This window comes from Ovis canadensis, chromosome 5, assembly GCF_042477335.2.
Source record: "Ovis canadensis isolate MfBH-ARS-UI-01 breed Bighorn chromosome 5, ARS-UI_OviCan_v2, whole genome shotgun sequence".
In the NCBI taxonomy this organism is placed as follows: domain Eukaryota; kingdom Metazoa; phylum Chordata; class Mammalia; order Artiodactyla; family Bovidae; genus Ovis; species Ovis canadensis.
Window position 1 is genome coordinate 25,488,605 of NC_091249.1, and position 15,870 is coordinate 25,504,474.

The 15,870-nt window shown below is 56.4% G+C and overlaps 1 protein-coding gene across 2 annotated transcripts in view; it reads left to right on the forward strand.

Annotated features, from left to right (window-relative positions):
- CACNA1A (calcium voltage-gated channel subunit alpha1 A) overlaps positions 1–14,027 on the forward strand; it is a 250,937-nt gene extending 236,910 nt beyond the window's left edge. For both annotated transcript variants that reach the window (XM_069590901.1, XM_069590900.1), the window contains exons 39-47: positions 6,371–6,478; positions 6,595–6,695; positions 7,977–8,086; positions 8,190–8,328; positions 8,497–8,610; positions 9,895–9,930; positions 10,932–11,118; positions 11,439–11,686; positions 12,432–14,027. In XM_069590901.1, coding sequence (XP_069447002.1) covers positions 6,371–6,478; positions 6,595–6,695; positions 7,977–8,086; positions 8,190–8,328; positions 8,497–8,610; positions 9,895–9,930; positions 10,932–11,118; positions 11,439–11,686; positions 12,432–13,145 — 1,757 coding nt within the window. In that variant the 3' untranslated portion in view covers positions 13,146–14,027. The remainder of the gene's footprint in view (positions 1–6,370; positions 6,479–6,594; positions 6,696–7,976; positions 8,087–8,189; positions 8,329–8,496; positions 8,611–9,894; positions 9,931–10,931; positions 11,119–11,438; positions 11,687–12,431) is intronic.
- Positions 14,028–15,870: the final 1,843 nt, after the last annotated feature.

Genomic DNA, 15,870 nt, shown 5'->3' on the forward strand with positions numbered 1-15,870 from the left:
GATAGAACCCAGAACTGAGAAGAACTGTTTTACTCACAGTTGTGGTCTATTATAGCAAAAAGATACAGATTAAAATCTGCAAAGGCAACAGGCACCTGGACAGGGTCTGAAAGAGACCAAGAGGGAGCTTCCACTCCCTCCCAATGGAGTCACATGCACAAATCTTTCAGCAATGATGTGTGACAACATGTATGAAGCATTGTCAACCACCCAAGTCCACCTGAACTTTGAGTCTAGCATATTTATTGAGAATTAGTCATGTAAGCCTGGCTGACCTCAGTTGCTCAGCCTCTTGCCCCTCTAGGGGTCACACTGATACTGCATGGCTCAAGACCCCCCACCATAAATCCCATTGCTAGGATAAATTACCTGTGGATGGCGACTGCAGCCACGAAATTACAAGATGCTTGCTCCTTGCAAGAAAAGCTATGATAAACATAAACAGTGTATTAAAAAGCAGAGATGTCACTTTGCCAACAAAGGTCTGTCTAGTGAAAGCTATGATTTTTCCAGTAGTCATATATGGATGTGAGAGTTGGACCATAAAGAAGGCTGAGTGCCAAAGAACTGATGTTTTGAATTGTGGAGCTGGAGAAGACTCTTCAGAGTCCCCAGGACTGCTAGAAGAGCAAACCAGTCAATCCTAAAGGAAATCAATCCTGAATATTCATTGGAAGGACTGATGCTGAAGCTCCAATACTTTGGCCACCTGACGAGAAGAGCCAGTTCATTGGAAAAGACTCTGATGCTGGGAAATATTGAGGGCAGGAGAAGAAGGGGGCGACAGAGGATGAGCTGGTTGGATGGCATCACCGACTCAATGGACATGAGTTTGAGCAAGCTCCGGGAGATAGGGGAAGACAGGAAAGCCTAGCGTGCTGCAGTTCATGGGATCGCAAAGAGTTGGACACAGCCTAGCAACTGAACAAAAGTTCTGCAAAGTTTTGAAAGGGTGGGATTGCTGACAACATTAGAGTGTGTGCAGGGTCTCAGGTGGTGGTGGTGGTTTAGATGCTGAGTCATGCTCCTCTATCCATGGGATTCTCCAGGTAGGCATACTGGAGTGGGTTGCCATTTCCTTCTCCAGAGGATCTTCCCAACCCAGGGATCAAACCCAGGTCTCCTGCACTGCAGGCAGATTCTTTACCAACTGAGCTATAATGGGCTGCTGCTGGTGCTGCTAAGTCGCTTCAGTCGTGTCCGACTCTGTGCGACCCCATAGACGGCAGCCCACCAGGGTCCCCCGTCCCTGGGATTCTCTAGGCAAGAACACTGGAGTGGGTTGCCATTTCCTTCTCCAATGCATGAAAGTGAAAAGTCAAAGTGAAGTTGCTCAGTCGTGTCCGACTTCGCCACCCCATGGACTGCAGCCTACCAGGCTCCTCCATCCATGGGATTTTCCAGGCAAGAGTACTGGAGTGGGTTGCCGTTGCCTTCTCCGGAGCTATAATGGGAGCCCTCTCCTAATCTTGATGAGTTTCTCCAGCCCCTTTAATCTTGCCTCAGGGGATTTCCTGGCTGCTGATCCCTTGATTAGCAACTGTTGGAATCTACCCTTTGGAATTCAGGAAAGGTCAAGGAGGCTGGAATCTTGCCCGGAAGACAAGGGGAGGAAAAAGGCCTTTGTGCCTGGGTCTCCCACAGGGCCCTGCTCAGCATTAATCTGACCTGCCTGTGTTACTACCACCTCACTGAATGAGAGCCCCATTGGGCATATGCTGTGTGCCCAGCCCTGTGCTCAGCAAGTGGGTCGTGGCAGGGAGGGACAGACGAACCTCCAGCCCTAAGGGGCTGTGGGGAGACAGGCAACAAACAAATAGGCTGCTGTAAATAGGTAGGCTATGTTACATGTTTAAAGGCCAGAAATGTTGTGGAAAGAAAAGAGCGAGCAGGGTCAGGGGGTGGGGATCCTGGTCAGGGGTTTAAACTCTAAGTCAGGGGTTCTCAGCCAGGCATGATTCTGCCTCCAGAGATCACTGGCCATGTCTGAAGACAGCTTTGGTTTTGTGTTTTGGCTTTCTTTTTTAGCCTGAGCAACTTTTCATATTAAGGAGCATATGGCAGAAGCGGAAGCTTTTGATGAACTAATAGAAACTGTTGTCAGTTCTAACAGACCAAATTAACACAGAGATGGCTGCAGGAGCCCCCATCTTATCTGACCACCTCCTTCGCCCGTTGCCTTCAATACCCTACAGAGAAGAAACCTTCCTATCTGGGTGCCGGCAGTTCACCCCAGGGAAGGCTGAAGACAGTTTTGGCTGTTGAGACTGGAAGTGGGCTGGACGTTATGGTACCTGGCATGCCAGGGAGGCTTTTTTTTTTTATGTTTTATTTATTTATTGGCCACGTGACATACGAGATGTTAGTTCCCCAACCAGGGATTGAACCCAAGCCCCCTGCTTTGGGAGCATGGAGTCTTAACCACTGGACCACCAGGGAAGTCCCAAGAGAAGCTCGTGAATGTTGCCACGTGCATGGGATGGATCCTGCAACAGAGAAGGCTCACCAGGGGTGTGTACAGTGATGTAGGGGAGGGGAAGATGCTGGGACACAACTGGTTTCTGGGGGACTGATGCCCAAACACAGGGATACCTTCTGTCTTTGAAAGTGAAAGTGTCAGTCGCTTAGTCATGTCCGACTCTTTGAAACCCCATGGACTGCAGCCTGTGAGGCTCCCCAGTCCACGGAATTCTCCAGACAAGCATACTGGAGTGAGCTGCCATTTCCTTCTCTAGGGGATCTTCCTGACCCAGGGATGGAACCCAGGTCTCCTGCATTGCAGGCAGATTCTTTACCGTCTGAGACACCAGGGAGGCCCTGGGAGCCCCAGTATTAACAACTCCGTCCCTGGAGGAGGAGTATACCTGAGATCCAGCCTTGAGTGGATCCCATGACCCCAAGGGAGAGCTGCCTTGAAATCCCCTAAGGATTTTCCCTTCATAGTAAGTCCCCTACATATGAATGAGTTCTGTTCCAAGAGCGTTCATAAAACCAGTGTGTTCCTAAGTCCAAAAGACTAGCTTAGGTACCAAATGAACATAATCAGCTATATAGTACTGTACTGTAATAGGTTTATAATACTTTTCACACAAATAATATATAAAAACAAACAAGAAAGAAAACATTTTCATTCCTACAGTGTAGTACCTTAAAAAGTACAGAGTATAGCATAACAGCTGGAATACAGGGGCTGGGACTGAGTGAGCAGGCAAGAAGAGCTGCTGACCGGCAGAGGGAGAGGAGGCGGGAGATGGCAGAGCTGAAGGATCTCAGCAGGAGGACATGGAGGGAAGCTGCGGTTTAGCTCACGCCTGGCCTGACACTGATGGAACGCGCGTTCTCATCTTTGAAAGTTCTCAACTTAAAGATTCAGAGGCAGGGTATTTACTGTGTTTCAATGTGAACAACAATCCCGAATGAGAGATTTCCATGTGAATTGAAGCAGAAGGAGTCTAAGGTGGTGATTCTCAACCGGAGGCATTGTGTCTACCAGGGGACACCTGGCAATGTCTGGGGATGGGCTTGGTTGTCAGGACTAGGGTCAGGGGGTGCTACTGGTAACTAGTGGGTAGAAGCCGAGGGTGCTTGAAGTCCTGCAGTGCACAGGACGGCCCCACAACCAAGAATGATCCAGCCTCAGTGTCTGACAGTGCCAACAGGGCAAGAAACCTTGACCCTGCCTAAACCATTCACCAAGAACAGGTATCCTAGTCAGCTCAGGCTTCCATAACAGAGACAGTACGTAAACAACAGAAGTTTACTTTCCCACAGTTCTAGAGACTGGACATCCAAGATCAAGGTGCCAGCAGGTTAGGTTTCTCCCGAGAGGCCTCTCGCTTGCAAACGGCCGCGTTCTTCTCGCTGTATCCTCAATGGCCTGTCCTCTGTGCATATGCACCCCTGCTGTCTGTCTCTCTTAGGGACCACCCTCATAACCTCATATAACTTTAGTCACTTCCTTGAAGGGCCCATCTCCAAATGTCATTACATTGGGCATTCGGGCGTCAATGTGAATTTTGGGAGGACACAATTCAGTCCATAACAATAAGTGGCTTCCTTTTCTCCACCCGAGACAGGAAATACGTAAGTGGTTGGGCAAAAGTGACTTTTCACAGGAATGTCATGTTCTCTTCTTTCCCTTCCCATGTCTCTGAAAAGGAACCAAAGAGGCCCCAGGCACCTCACTTAGCTACAGTGGATGGGAGATGTAGCTATTAATTCCAACTGCTTTCCTAGAGGAAAGAAAATCTGTTACAGGTTGGTGTCAAGGGTGTTGAAAGGCCAGCTACAGAACAGATGATTATTTGAAGGGTCTCCCATAACCTGAGTCCAGGCCCACCTATCAGCCCCACCCCCACACAGCTTGGCCCCAGTGATCTCTGCACATTTAGACCCCGCAGATCCCCGAAGTGAGGAGGTGAGCAACAGCATGAGGTGATAAGTACAGAGTGGAGAAATAAAGCCAGGAAAAGGCATAGAAGAGGGGGGCTGCTTTAGGTTGAGAGGCGGCTAGAAGACCTCTTTGATAAAGGATCTGGGCAGGGACCTGAAGCGGATGAGGGAGGGAACCACACCGATACCTGTAGAAAGGACCGTCCTGGCAGAGGAAACAGCTATACAAAGACCTGGAGGCAGGGCGATGCTTGGCGTGGTTGCGGAGCATGGAGGAGGTTGGTGTGGCTGGAACAGAGTGAGCAAAGGGGAAAGTAGAGTTGAGGGCAGATGGTTGAGGGTCTTATGGACTTGGGGAGATCACCCTGGGTGAGGTGAGAGCCTTGGAGGGCTCTGAGCGCCGGAGACATGTGACTGATACAGGTGTTCATGGGCGCCCTCTGGTGGCTATGGGTGGGCTATGGGAGGTGGACCTGGGCAGAGGCGACTGCCCTCAGGTGTTCACGAGCGCCCTCTGGTGGGTATGGGAGGACTTGTGCAGAGGCCACTACACTGGTCCAGGCGGTTCAGCAGCTCCCTACTGCCTCCAAATCCTCACTGTGGAATAGGACCTGTGCTTGACTTGACAAAAGACCCTTCTGAAAGAAATTTTCTCAAAATAAAGACACCTCTGGAGTCACTCAAGGAAAGATGAGTGAAAGCACAGAGTCCCTGGCAGATGTCTGTGCTTTGACCCACATCTGCTGAGAAGGAGAAACTGCCCAGTAGGTCCAAAGACAGTCCTAGGCTGGATCCGGAAAATGGAGGGGGACAAGGAAGGGCCATGAGGACAGATGGTGGGCGACAAGAGGTGGACAGGGAGTGGAGGCAAAGGGGCTTCTTGCGGCTGCCTGGGTGGGTCAGCTATTCAGCCAGCAGGCCCCCATGGATGGTTGTTCAAACACTGAAATACTACTCAACCGGCTGATAGCTGGCCCCTGCCCTTCCCCCAGATCTCCTGAACCTCCTCCCATAATCCAGCAACCACAGGGCTAATATTTGGCCCAGCAGAAAGCCCTCAGACCCTTTCTCTAGCTCTGTCATCAATGTCCCTAACTGCTGGTAAATGTTAGGACAGCACCCCTGTGCCTAGTGTTGGGGGCTGTGAAACAAGAGTTGAAACAGGGTCCAGGCTGATGTATCAGTAAGGATGAATGAGAATGTGCCGCCGTAACAAACAGCCCCAAGGTCTTGAACCCACAAAGATTCACTTCCCACTTGCATCATGTGGGAATTTCTTCCAGGGTCAGCAGAGTCTTCTGTTCATTAGTCACTTAGGGACCAGGCCCGAGTGGGCAACCACTGTCCCCAATGTTACCAGTTGCTGTGACAGAGGGAATGAGAACTCAGGAGGGTTCTGCACTGGCCATTAAATGCCCAAAGTGGCACCTCACTCTGCTCACACCTTATCGGCAAGAACTCATCTCATGGCCCCAGCCAATCCCAGGGAAGGCAGGAAGGGCTACTCTTGCATGCACTCAGACAGAGGGGACAAGGAATCACCATGGCTGGGGTGAGGGGCCAAGCGTCAGCTAGTTCCAAGGTCAACATTCATAGGAGGGGAAACTTGGTTGAGGGACAAACCTCCTCTATCAGGACGATTCCCTGAGGCTTACCCCAAGCTTCCTACAGCAGACATAGTTCTAATGCTGCACATCAACTACTTTGATCTTCAGACAACTCACTGAGGCAGGTACTATTGCCATCATCCCCATTTCAAAGATGGGCAAACTGAGGCACAGCGCAGTAGACTAACACCCATGTCACACAGCTGATAAGTGGGAATCAGGTCGGTCCCTCTGGATGCTGGACTGTCTCCCACACAGTCTTTCAAAGGCCCTGGTCCTGCTAGGCCCCGCCCAGAGCCTGGGTCAGCAGGAGCCTATGGCTTTGCAGCTTCCCCAGAGGCCAGCTGATGCCTCTCTGTTCCCACTCACAGGCGGAGCTGACAAACAACAAATGGATGCCGAGTTGCGGAAGGAGATGATGGCCATCTGGCCCAATCTGTCCCAGAAGACGCTGGACCTGCTGGTCACCCCCCACAAGTGTAAGAGCCAGGCCCGGCCTGGGGCAGAGAGGGGGGAGGGAAGAGGAGGCCTCGGGATGGTGGGGTTGGTGCATACCGAGGCCCCCACCCATGGCGAGCGCATCCTGTGCCCCCAGCCACGGACCTGACAGTGGGCAAGATCTACGCGGCCATGATGATCATGGAGTATTACCGGCAGAGCAAGGCCAAGAAGCTGCAGGCCATGCGCGAGGAACAGGTATGGCTCCAGCCCTGACAGCTGCTCCTTCCGATCTCCATCACTCTGGGGACGCCCAGGCTGGGAGACAGCGTCTCCCTTGTCGCCGTGAGGACCGACCAGAACAGTGGGATGACGTCAGGCCCCAGGACAGGTCACTGAAGAAGGAGGGCAATGCCAAGGAGACATAACCTGGAGTAACTCATTTGCTCCACCAACGCTTACTGGGCGGGGACTTCCCTGGTGGTCCAGTGGCTAGGGTTCCACGCTCCCAATGCAAGGAGCCCAGGTTTGATCCCTGCTCAGGAAACTGGATCCCACGTACTGCAACTAAGACCCAGTGCAGTCAAATTAGCCAATAAGCAGAACAAATAGATTTTTTTTTAAAAAATCACTGGGCACCTATGATGTGCCAGGCACCTTTCTCAACTCTGGGTATGCGTCTGTGAGCAAAACAGACCAGAATCCCTGCAGAGCAGACTTTCCAGTTGGCAGAAAGCCAGCAATGATAGATGATGAAATTATATAGCACTGCAGAAAAAAGTAAGTGTCATGAGAAAAAGCAGGGGGTGGGCAAGGGAGTATGATTTGGAAGGGGTAGTTTGGGAGGCATTGCTGAGGTAGTGACATCAGAGGAAAGACTTGAAGGAAGAGGAGAGAGAGCCAAGCAGATACCTAGGGGGAAATGTTTCAGGCAGAGAGGACAGTCAGTGCAAAGGCCCTGAGGCCCATGAGCTTGAGTGAGAAATAGCAGGGAAGTCCGTACGGCATAACAGAGTGAGCAGAGGGGCAAGGGAAGGAGACGAGGGTGGGGAGGCGACAGGACGGATTATTCAGGATTTGTGGGCCTTTGACTTTTGCTCAGAGTGAAGTGGGAGCCACAAGGGTGCCTCAGGAGAGGTGGGAAGTGATCTCTTGCAGCTGCTCACTGGTGCTCTCTGGCAGCCTTGGAGAGTAAGGGCTGCCCTTGGAGGAGGCAGTGGTCCTGGACAAAACTGATGAGAACCAGGACGGGGGTCATGGAGCGGTGAGAAGTGATCTGCTTATGGATGGATTTAGAAGAGTCTAGAGGACTCGCTGATGGATCAGACTTGAATGTGTGTGTGTGTTTTAGGGTAGGGGTGGGTTTCAAGAATGGCTTCTAGGATTTCATCCCCGGGGTGGGCTAAGCATACCTTCCATAGCCTCCCCACTGCAGTCTTGAAACCAAAGCCTCAGCCTGGGACACCCTCTTCCATCTGTCCCCTCTCCCCCCACCCCCCCGGCCACCTTGTGTACACACGCTGCTCTCTGCTTCCCCAGAACCGGACACCTCTCATGTTCCAGCGCATGGAGCCCCCATCTCCAACACAGGAGGGGGGCCCTGGCCAGAACGCCCTCCCCTCCACCCAGCTGGACCCAGGAGGAGGCTTGTGAGTGTCCCTCTTGGCCAGAGGCAGGGGAACAGGGCTGCTGGGTGCCAGGTGCAAAAGCCACAAGTGCCCACCATCACCCTGGCCTCTGTGCCCCACACAGGATGGCTCACGAAAGTGGCATGAAAGAGAGCCCATCCTGGGTGACCCAGCGGGCCCAGGAGATGTTCCAGAAGACGGGCACGTGGAGCCCAGAGCGGGGCCCCCCCACCGATATGCCCAACAGCCAGCCCAACTCTCAGGTACCTCCACAGCCCCGCCACCCCCTTGGCTCCCCGGCCTGGGCAGGACAAGAAGGAGGGGTCTGGGCCCCTCACCTGCAGCTCTGCACACACTTGGCCAACTCTCCACCCCGGGGTCCCTGGCCAGGCGGCCCCGGGGCTCAGCCAGCCTCGCCATCTGCCCCGCAGTCTGTGGAGATGCGAGAGATGGGCAGAGACGGCTACTCCGACAGTGAGCACTACTTCCCCGTGGAAGGCCAGGCCCGGGCCGCCTCCATGCCCCGCCTGCCTGCCGAGAACCAGGTGAGAGCTTTCACCCACCACCCTGGGGACTGGACTTGGCCTCTGGAGTCTCAGCTTCCCTATGCAGCCCAGGGACCCAGGGCTGGGTGGGACTCCTGCACCCTTGGCTGCAGCAGGCAGGGTCCACACCTCTGGAACCTGCAGAGGCCCCAGTCCTCTTAGTTTCTCCCTGACGGAGGGCTGAGAGGGGTCGAGGTTCCTCTGGGGTAGGGCACCGTGGTCACCGCCACGGGGTTTGTCTCTGCTCCATTTGGGGATGCTGAGGCCAGAGGATGTGGAGGACACATATCAAGGATGTGGAGGGAGGGTGGGAGGGGATGTGTCAGGCCCCGGTGAGAGCTGCAATCAAGAATATCCATGCATGCGCAGAGGCGCATGCACACAGGGATGGGTGTGCTCATACAGCGTACATGCTCTGGGGAACTTGGCAGGTCCCAGGACCTGGTAGCATGTCTGGGGTGGTGCCCGGGAGTTGTCTCTCTGTCTGGTCTCTGTGAGAGCCGCTGGGGAGAAGCAGGTGTGTGTGCCTGACGCGTGTCTGTGTGTGGCTGCTTTACCCAGCTGTTGGCTTGGTTGTCGGGGGGCAGGGTCCCACCGCCCCCGGCCCCCCAGGACAGAGGGGCCAGAAGCATGGCTGGGCTGCCCACCCAACCTGAGAGGCAGGGCGGCATGTCTGACTGTGGCAGGCTGCCGGTGTGCTGTGCTGTGGCATCTGCACGGGGTGGGCGTGAGGGGGGGCGGGGCTGTGCTGTGCCTGGCCGGGCCAGGGTCACCCAGGGGCTTGGCCTCTGGCTGCTGGGAACTTGGGTGGGAGGCACCCAGCCTGCATGTGACTGTCCAGTCCCATCCCGATGGGCCCCCCAAAAGCCCAACCAGGACTGAGCCTCCGGGCCCCAGGAGAAGGCGGGCCCAAGCCAGCTGACGGTCATCCCACCCCACCCCCGAAGCTTGAGTGTCAGCGGAGCCAGGGCTGGGGCGCGTTGCATGAGGCAGCGTCCAGAGCCAGGCGCCTGCGGCCACGTCGCCCCTCTGTCGGTCTCGTGCCTTTGCCATCTGTGTGCTCCGTCCCCGTGGGAGGAAGGCCAGCCGGGCCTGGGGTCGCCCACGCACTGGGGACATTAACCTCTCTCTCCCTCCCCCTTCCCCCGCCTCAGGTTCTTCTCTCCCCCCAACCCTGGCATTCTCCTCCATCTCCCACACACCTCTCCCTCTCCCTCTCGGCTTTTATATTTATTTCCTTCTTTCTGTTTTTTCTGTGTGCACCATCCCGTGGGGCTGTGACAGAGGAGAAGGGGCCGGCCACGTGGGAATGACCTCAGTGTATGTACCGGGCCCGCCCGCCGCCCAGCCGGGCTCCGGCCCCCTCTTCCCGCCCACCCCCCCTCGTGGGAGTTCTGTCATCTCTCCGGGTCCTTGGACCCCACCCTTTCCTTGCAGACCGCACCCCCTGCCCCCTACCCCGTGGAGCCCCATCCTCATGTGTTGTGTTCTCTGTGTGCCCCGTGTGTGCCCTGGAGGGGTGACCCCGCCCTGCCCCCCCAACCTCCCACCCTCTCTTCAGAGACCCCCAAGCCTGGCAGGCGGGCATCCATTGTTCCAAGAAGCCTGACCTGCAGCCCTGCCTGGCTCACTTTTTCTTGGGGGCTCTTTCCCATGACACCACCCATGAACCTCTGGTCCCACAGCCCCGCGTCCCTTAAGACTCCACTCTCAGGCAGTGCCACTGGGCCAGGCCCTGGGCAAGTCTGCTCTGTCTTCCTTCTCTCCTCTCCCAGTCGCAGGGAACCCAGTTCCACCCAAGGGTGCAGCAAACACACAGGCCCCCAAGCTGCAGGCCAAGGATGAGGAGAGCAGGTCCCTCCGGGGGTCTCAAATGCCAGGCCAGTCCCTCAAAGGCTTCCCATAGAAGCTGGACTCAGGTGGGCAGGAAAGTCCCTTGGCCAAGGAGGACTGTGTGCTGGGTGCCTGGCCCTGGGCTGATAGGCCTGGCAGCAAGGAGAGGCTGAGGCTCCTCACCTGCTTTGGAGAGCAGGCCGGGCTGCCCAGGGCTCCCAGGTTTGTACTCCGGATGGGAGAAGCTCTGCCCTTCAGCCAGCCTGCCTGTCCCAGCAGGAGGGGGAGAGAATGGGGCCTCCTGGTGGAACCCAGGAGGAGCTGGGGAGGGGACAGAAGAGTCCTGGAGCCTGAGGCCCAGGGCTCCCCCCACCAGACCCCACCTCTGGATGGTCACACTGCCATCACTGACGGCGGATGGGGCAGACCAGGACTGCTGTGTCCCGGCCACTGACCCCGGCCCGCCGGCCTGTTCCCCCCCACCCCAGACCATCTCAGACACCAGCCCCATGAAGCGCTCGGCCTCCGTGCTGGGCCCCAAGGCGCGGCGCCTGGATGACTACTCCCTGGAGAGGGTGCCGCCCGAGGAGAACCAGCGGCACCACCAGAGGCGCAGAGACCGCGGCCACCGCACCTCCGAGCGCTCCTTGGGCCGCTACACGGACGTGGACACAGGTGGGTCGCCCTGCAGGGCCCAGGGACCCGAGGCTGTGTAAGGGGACAGAGCAGGGGGAGATGGGGGAGAAGGCAGAGCAGGGTAAACACTGAGTGAGGAAAGACAGAAGGGCCTGGACAGGACCCAGGGGGACCGAGATGTGCCAGCTGCTGCTCACACCTTGGTGACTAGCTCTCCCCCACACCCCTACCAGGCCACCCTGGGCCCAAGGGCAGGTGCCTGCAGGGCCCACAGTCCTGCTTGGAAGCTGCCCACATGCACGTCCCACGCCGCCCTTTCCTCACAGCCATCTGTCTTGTCTGACCCCATGCGGCCCCAGGCTTGGGGACAGACTTGAGCATGACCACCCAGTCTGGGGACCTGCCATCAAAGGAAAGAGACCAGGAGAGGGGCCGGCCCAAGGACCGGAAGCATCGGCACCACCACCACCCACACCACCACCACCCCCCGCCCCCTGACAAGGAGCGCTACGCCCAGGAGCGACCGGAGCACGGCCGGCCCCGGGCCCGTGACCAGCGCTGGTCCCGCTCACCCAGTGAGGGCCGGGAGCACATGGCCCACCGTCAGGTGGGTGTGGCAGGAGGCACTGTGGACCCCTCCGGGAGAGGATGGGGGGCCACAGCCCACAGCCCCCTCTGGGCGGGGTTCCCCACTCCCTCTGTGATCTCTGACCTGCCCACCATGGGGCTCCCCAAGCCAGGGGGTTGGGCTCGGGCAGGGGTGGACACTGCCCCCTGCCACTCTGGCTCCCCACTCTGCACCCCAGCCCCCTGCCCGCCTGCCACCCCGCTCCCCGCCGCCCGCAGCTGCTTCCTCTTTGGTTGTGGATCACGTTTGAGTTTCGGGCCAGCAGTGGTCTTTACGACTCACGCCCACCCTGGCTACCTTCTGCCTTTTGCTTTCCTTTAACCCGGCTTCCGTTTTTTGTTTCAATTATGATTTCTGTCCTCTGGACGCCTGTGAGTAATTTTTGAAACTTCTGCTATTTTTAACCCCGAAACTTACAAAACTCCATTTCTCATTTCTCTTTTCACTTTGTTGTGTTGGTTTTCGACTTCCCCCTACCCTCCTTGTCTCTCTCACTCTCCCTCCTCCTCCTCCCCTCCTCCCCCTTCCTCCCACCTGTGGCTGTTGCTTTTTTCCTTTTTTTCCATTTGAACGTCCTGTGTGTCCCCCCTCCCCCCCTCCTCCCCCGTCCTCTGGATTTTCCTTCGCTCCCCACCCTCTGGTCCTCTGTGTCTCCTCCCGTCTCCTTCTGGTTGATTTTGTTGTATCTTTTTTTTTGATTTCCTTTGTTTCAATTTTCGTGTAGGGCAGTAGTTCCGTAAGTGGAAGCCCAGCCCCCTCAACATCTGGTACCAGCACTCCGCGGCGGGGACGCCGCCAGCTCCCCCAGACCCCCTCCACTCCCCGGCCGCGCGTGTCCTATTCCCCCGTGATCCGTAAGGCCGGCGGCTCGGGTCCCCAGCAGCAGCAGCAGCCCGCGGCGCGGCCGGGCCGAACGGCCCCCAGCGGCCCGCGGAGGTACCCGGGCCCCGTGGCCGAGCCCCTGGCCGGGGAGCGGCCGCCCACGGGAGGCCACGGCAGCAGCCGCTCGCCCGCGATGGAGCGGCGGGTCCCGGGCCCGGCCCGGAGCGAGTCCCCCAGGGCGCCGTGTCGCCACGGCGGGGCGCGATGGCCGGCGCCCGGCGCGCACGCGGCTGAGGGCCCCCCGGGCCCCCGGCACCACCACGGTTACTACCGGGGCTCCGACTACGACGAGCCCGACGGCCCGGGCGGCGGCGGCGGCGGGGAGGAGGAGGAGCCCCGGGCCGCCGCCTACGACGCGCCGCCCCCCGCGCGCCACGCGTGCTCGCCCAGGACTCCCCGGGCCGCGGGCCCGGCCTGCGCCTCGCCTTCCAGGCACGGCCGGCGACTCCCGAACGGCTACTACCCGGCCCACGGACTGGCCAGGCCCCGCGGGCCGGGCTCCCGGAAAGGCCTGCACGAAGCCTACAGCGAGACCGACGACGATGACTGGTGCTAAGCCCGGGCGAGGTGGCGCCCGCCCGGCCCCCCCACGCACCCCACGCACACGCCCCCCTCGGGGAGGAGCCGCACCGGCCGCGGGGCCACCTCGCTGCCACCTGCCCAGCACACGGGGGCGGGGAGGCCCGGGAAGGCCCAGGAGAGGACCAGCCGGACGACCCCGGACTCTGGAGGGAGTCCCCAGGGCCGGGACACACCAGGGTGTCCCGAAAAGACCCTCCTGGGCAGCGACGGCGCCCCCCACCCAGCCCCGATCCCCCACGACGACGGCGGGGGGGCCTTCGGGGGCAGACAAACCACACAGCCAAGGGATTCGAATTAACTCAGCCATTTTTGGAGAACCTTGGGGAAAATGGAAATTTCAAAAAAAAAAAAAACATTTTTAAAAGAAAAACGGGGAGAAAAAAAATTGCTTCTATTGATGAGTTTTATCATCTCAATTGAAATCTTTCCTTTCCCTGGTGAACGCGTGCTGGTGGCCCGTGTGTGTGGCTAGAAGCCGGAAGCGAAGAGGAAACCCAGCGTCCCACACAGACCTCCACCAGACACACTCATACCCCACACACGTTCTCAGACACACACAGGAGTGCTTGCTGGTTATACCAAACCCTACTATTACTGCCTGCAGAAATCAATTTAAAAAAAATAAACAATTTTAAAAAGGACAAAAAAATTAATGATTGAGAAAAGAAGCATTTTTTTCTGACATTTGGTCCTGCTTGAAATAACAAAAGAAAAAAGAAAAAAAACACCACCACCGAGTTCCCTTTGCTTCTTTTTTCCTTTTTCCTACCTTGTTTGAAAACTGTGGGCTTGGGACTGTGAATTATTGCATGACATTCAAAAAGAAAAAAAAAAAATAAAAAAAAGTTGAATCAAAGGGCTTCTGTATTGGAGTGGTCTTTATAGCTTCTGCAAAGTACTCCCCAGGTCTCTTTGGGGGGACCTTGGTAGGAGGCACTTGGAAAGTTGAGAATGAGAAGGCGGTAGCTCTCCAGCCAAGACTCTTTGCAAGAAAGTAAATACCAGAGACACTGGCTGGGTCTTTACCTGGTTGTCCCGGATGGGGGACAGCAGGGCAGTAGAGCCCCACCACCACCACCCCATGCCTCCACCCTGAGACCACCCCCACCACCACCTCCCCCCCCCCCCACAGCTCCAAGTCTGCTGGATAATATTCCTGCATGATCCGGCCAGTGAGGCCCCAAGGAAGATGTGTGAGGCCTCAAATATTAGCAAAATTCCTACTGGAAACACCCTGCAGGAGGTACCTGGAAGCCTAGCTCAGGACCCCCGAGTCCAGTGGGAGGTGAGCCCCCTCCGAGGCCTCTGGTGGTCCCACTCCACTCACTGGCACCCAAGAAGCTGCTTCTGAAAGGCTCCACCCCAAGCTGTATCCCGTTTCACAGACTTTCCTGAGATGCCCCTGAATTACCCCAGCCATCGGAGAGTCTTAGAACCTAGAGGTCAAGGTTCAGAGCAGCCTGTAGGTAGCAGAAGAGGCTCATGGCCAGTTCAAGGTGAGGGCAGCATATCAGTGGTGGGGGTGGGGTCTTAAGAAGGGACTGACAGCCTGCCCTCCCTCCACCCTCAGCCCCATCCAGTGGGTCTGCCCATCAGCCCACAGTGCACATGCAGGCACCCTCCCACTCCAGGCTTCTAGAAGCTGGCCACATGATGAAGGGGCTAGAGCACCTTCCATCCCCAAGGTCTTACCTTCCTGCCTATTCTGTGAATGTTTCTGTGGAATAGTCGACAGCCAAAAAACATTGTTAATAACGTTAGGAGGTCAGAGGGCTATGTTGATTTAGGTGAGCAAAAGGCCAGTTATACCTGTTGTTCAGGGGCTTCCCAGGTAATTCAGTAGTAAAGAATCCACCTGCCAAGGCAGGAGATGCAGGTTCAATCCCTGGGTCAGGAATATCCCCTGGAAGAGGAAATGGCAACCCATACCAGTATTCTTGCCCGGAAAATCCCATAGACAGGGGAGTCTGGTGGGTTATAGTCCATGGGGTCACAAAAGAGTCAGAAATGACGTAGTGAGACATACATCCCTTGTTCAGGCTGACATGAAAGGCCTTTGGTCTGAAAATGCAACTCCTGGTTCTCCCAAGAAAGGGCTTCAGAGAATCACGTAGAATGTGCAGATAAGGAGAGGTAGATGGTCTTCAAGGAACAGCGGAGTACCAGATGAAGGGGAATCAGAGGCCAAGAAGGGGGACACTAAGCAAAGACATCTACCACACCCCAACTTTGGGGTCAGTCATTTAGGGGAGTCAGAGGCCAAGAAGGGGGACACTAACCAAAGACATCTACCACACCCCAACTTTGGGGTCAGTCATTTGACCCCGAGGGGCTTAGCTCAGCCCCAGCCTCACTGACTGTGTGACCTAAGGATAATGACCACCTCTCTGTACCTCTATTTTCCCATCTGCAAAAGGGAGACAGTAATAGAGCTGTTCATGACGATCAAATGCATTATTCTACATCAGCCCAGCACACTTTCTCTTAAAGGATCAAAGAGTAAATATTGTCAGTCTTGTAGCCCAGATGGTCTCTCTCTCTTCAGCTCTGCCATTGCGCCAGGAAAGCAGCCTTATGTAAAGGAGTGGATGTGCCTATGTTCTAATAAAACTTTATTTATAAAAACAGGCAGAGGGCTGGATTGGACCATTCTTCTACATCTGCAGTGTTCAGACATTTTGGTCTCAGTACCTCTTTCC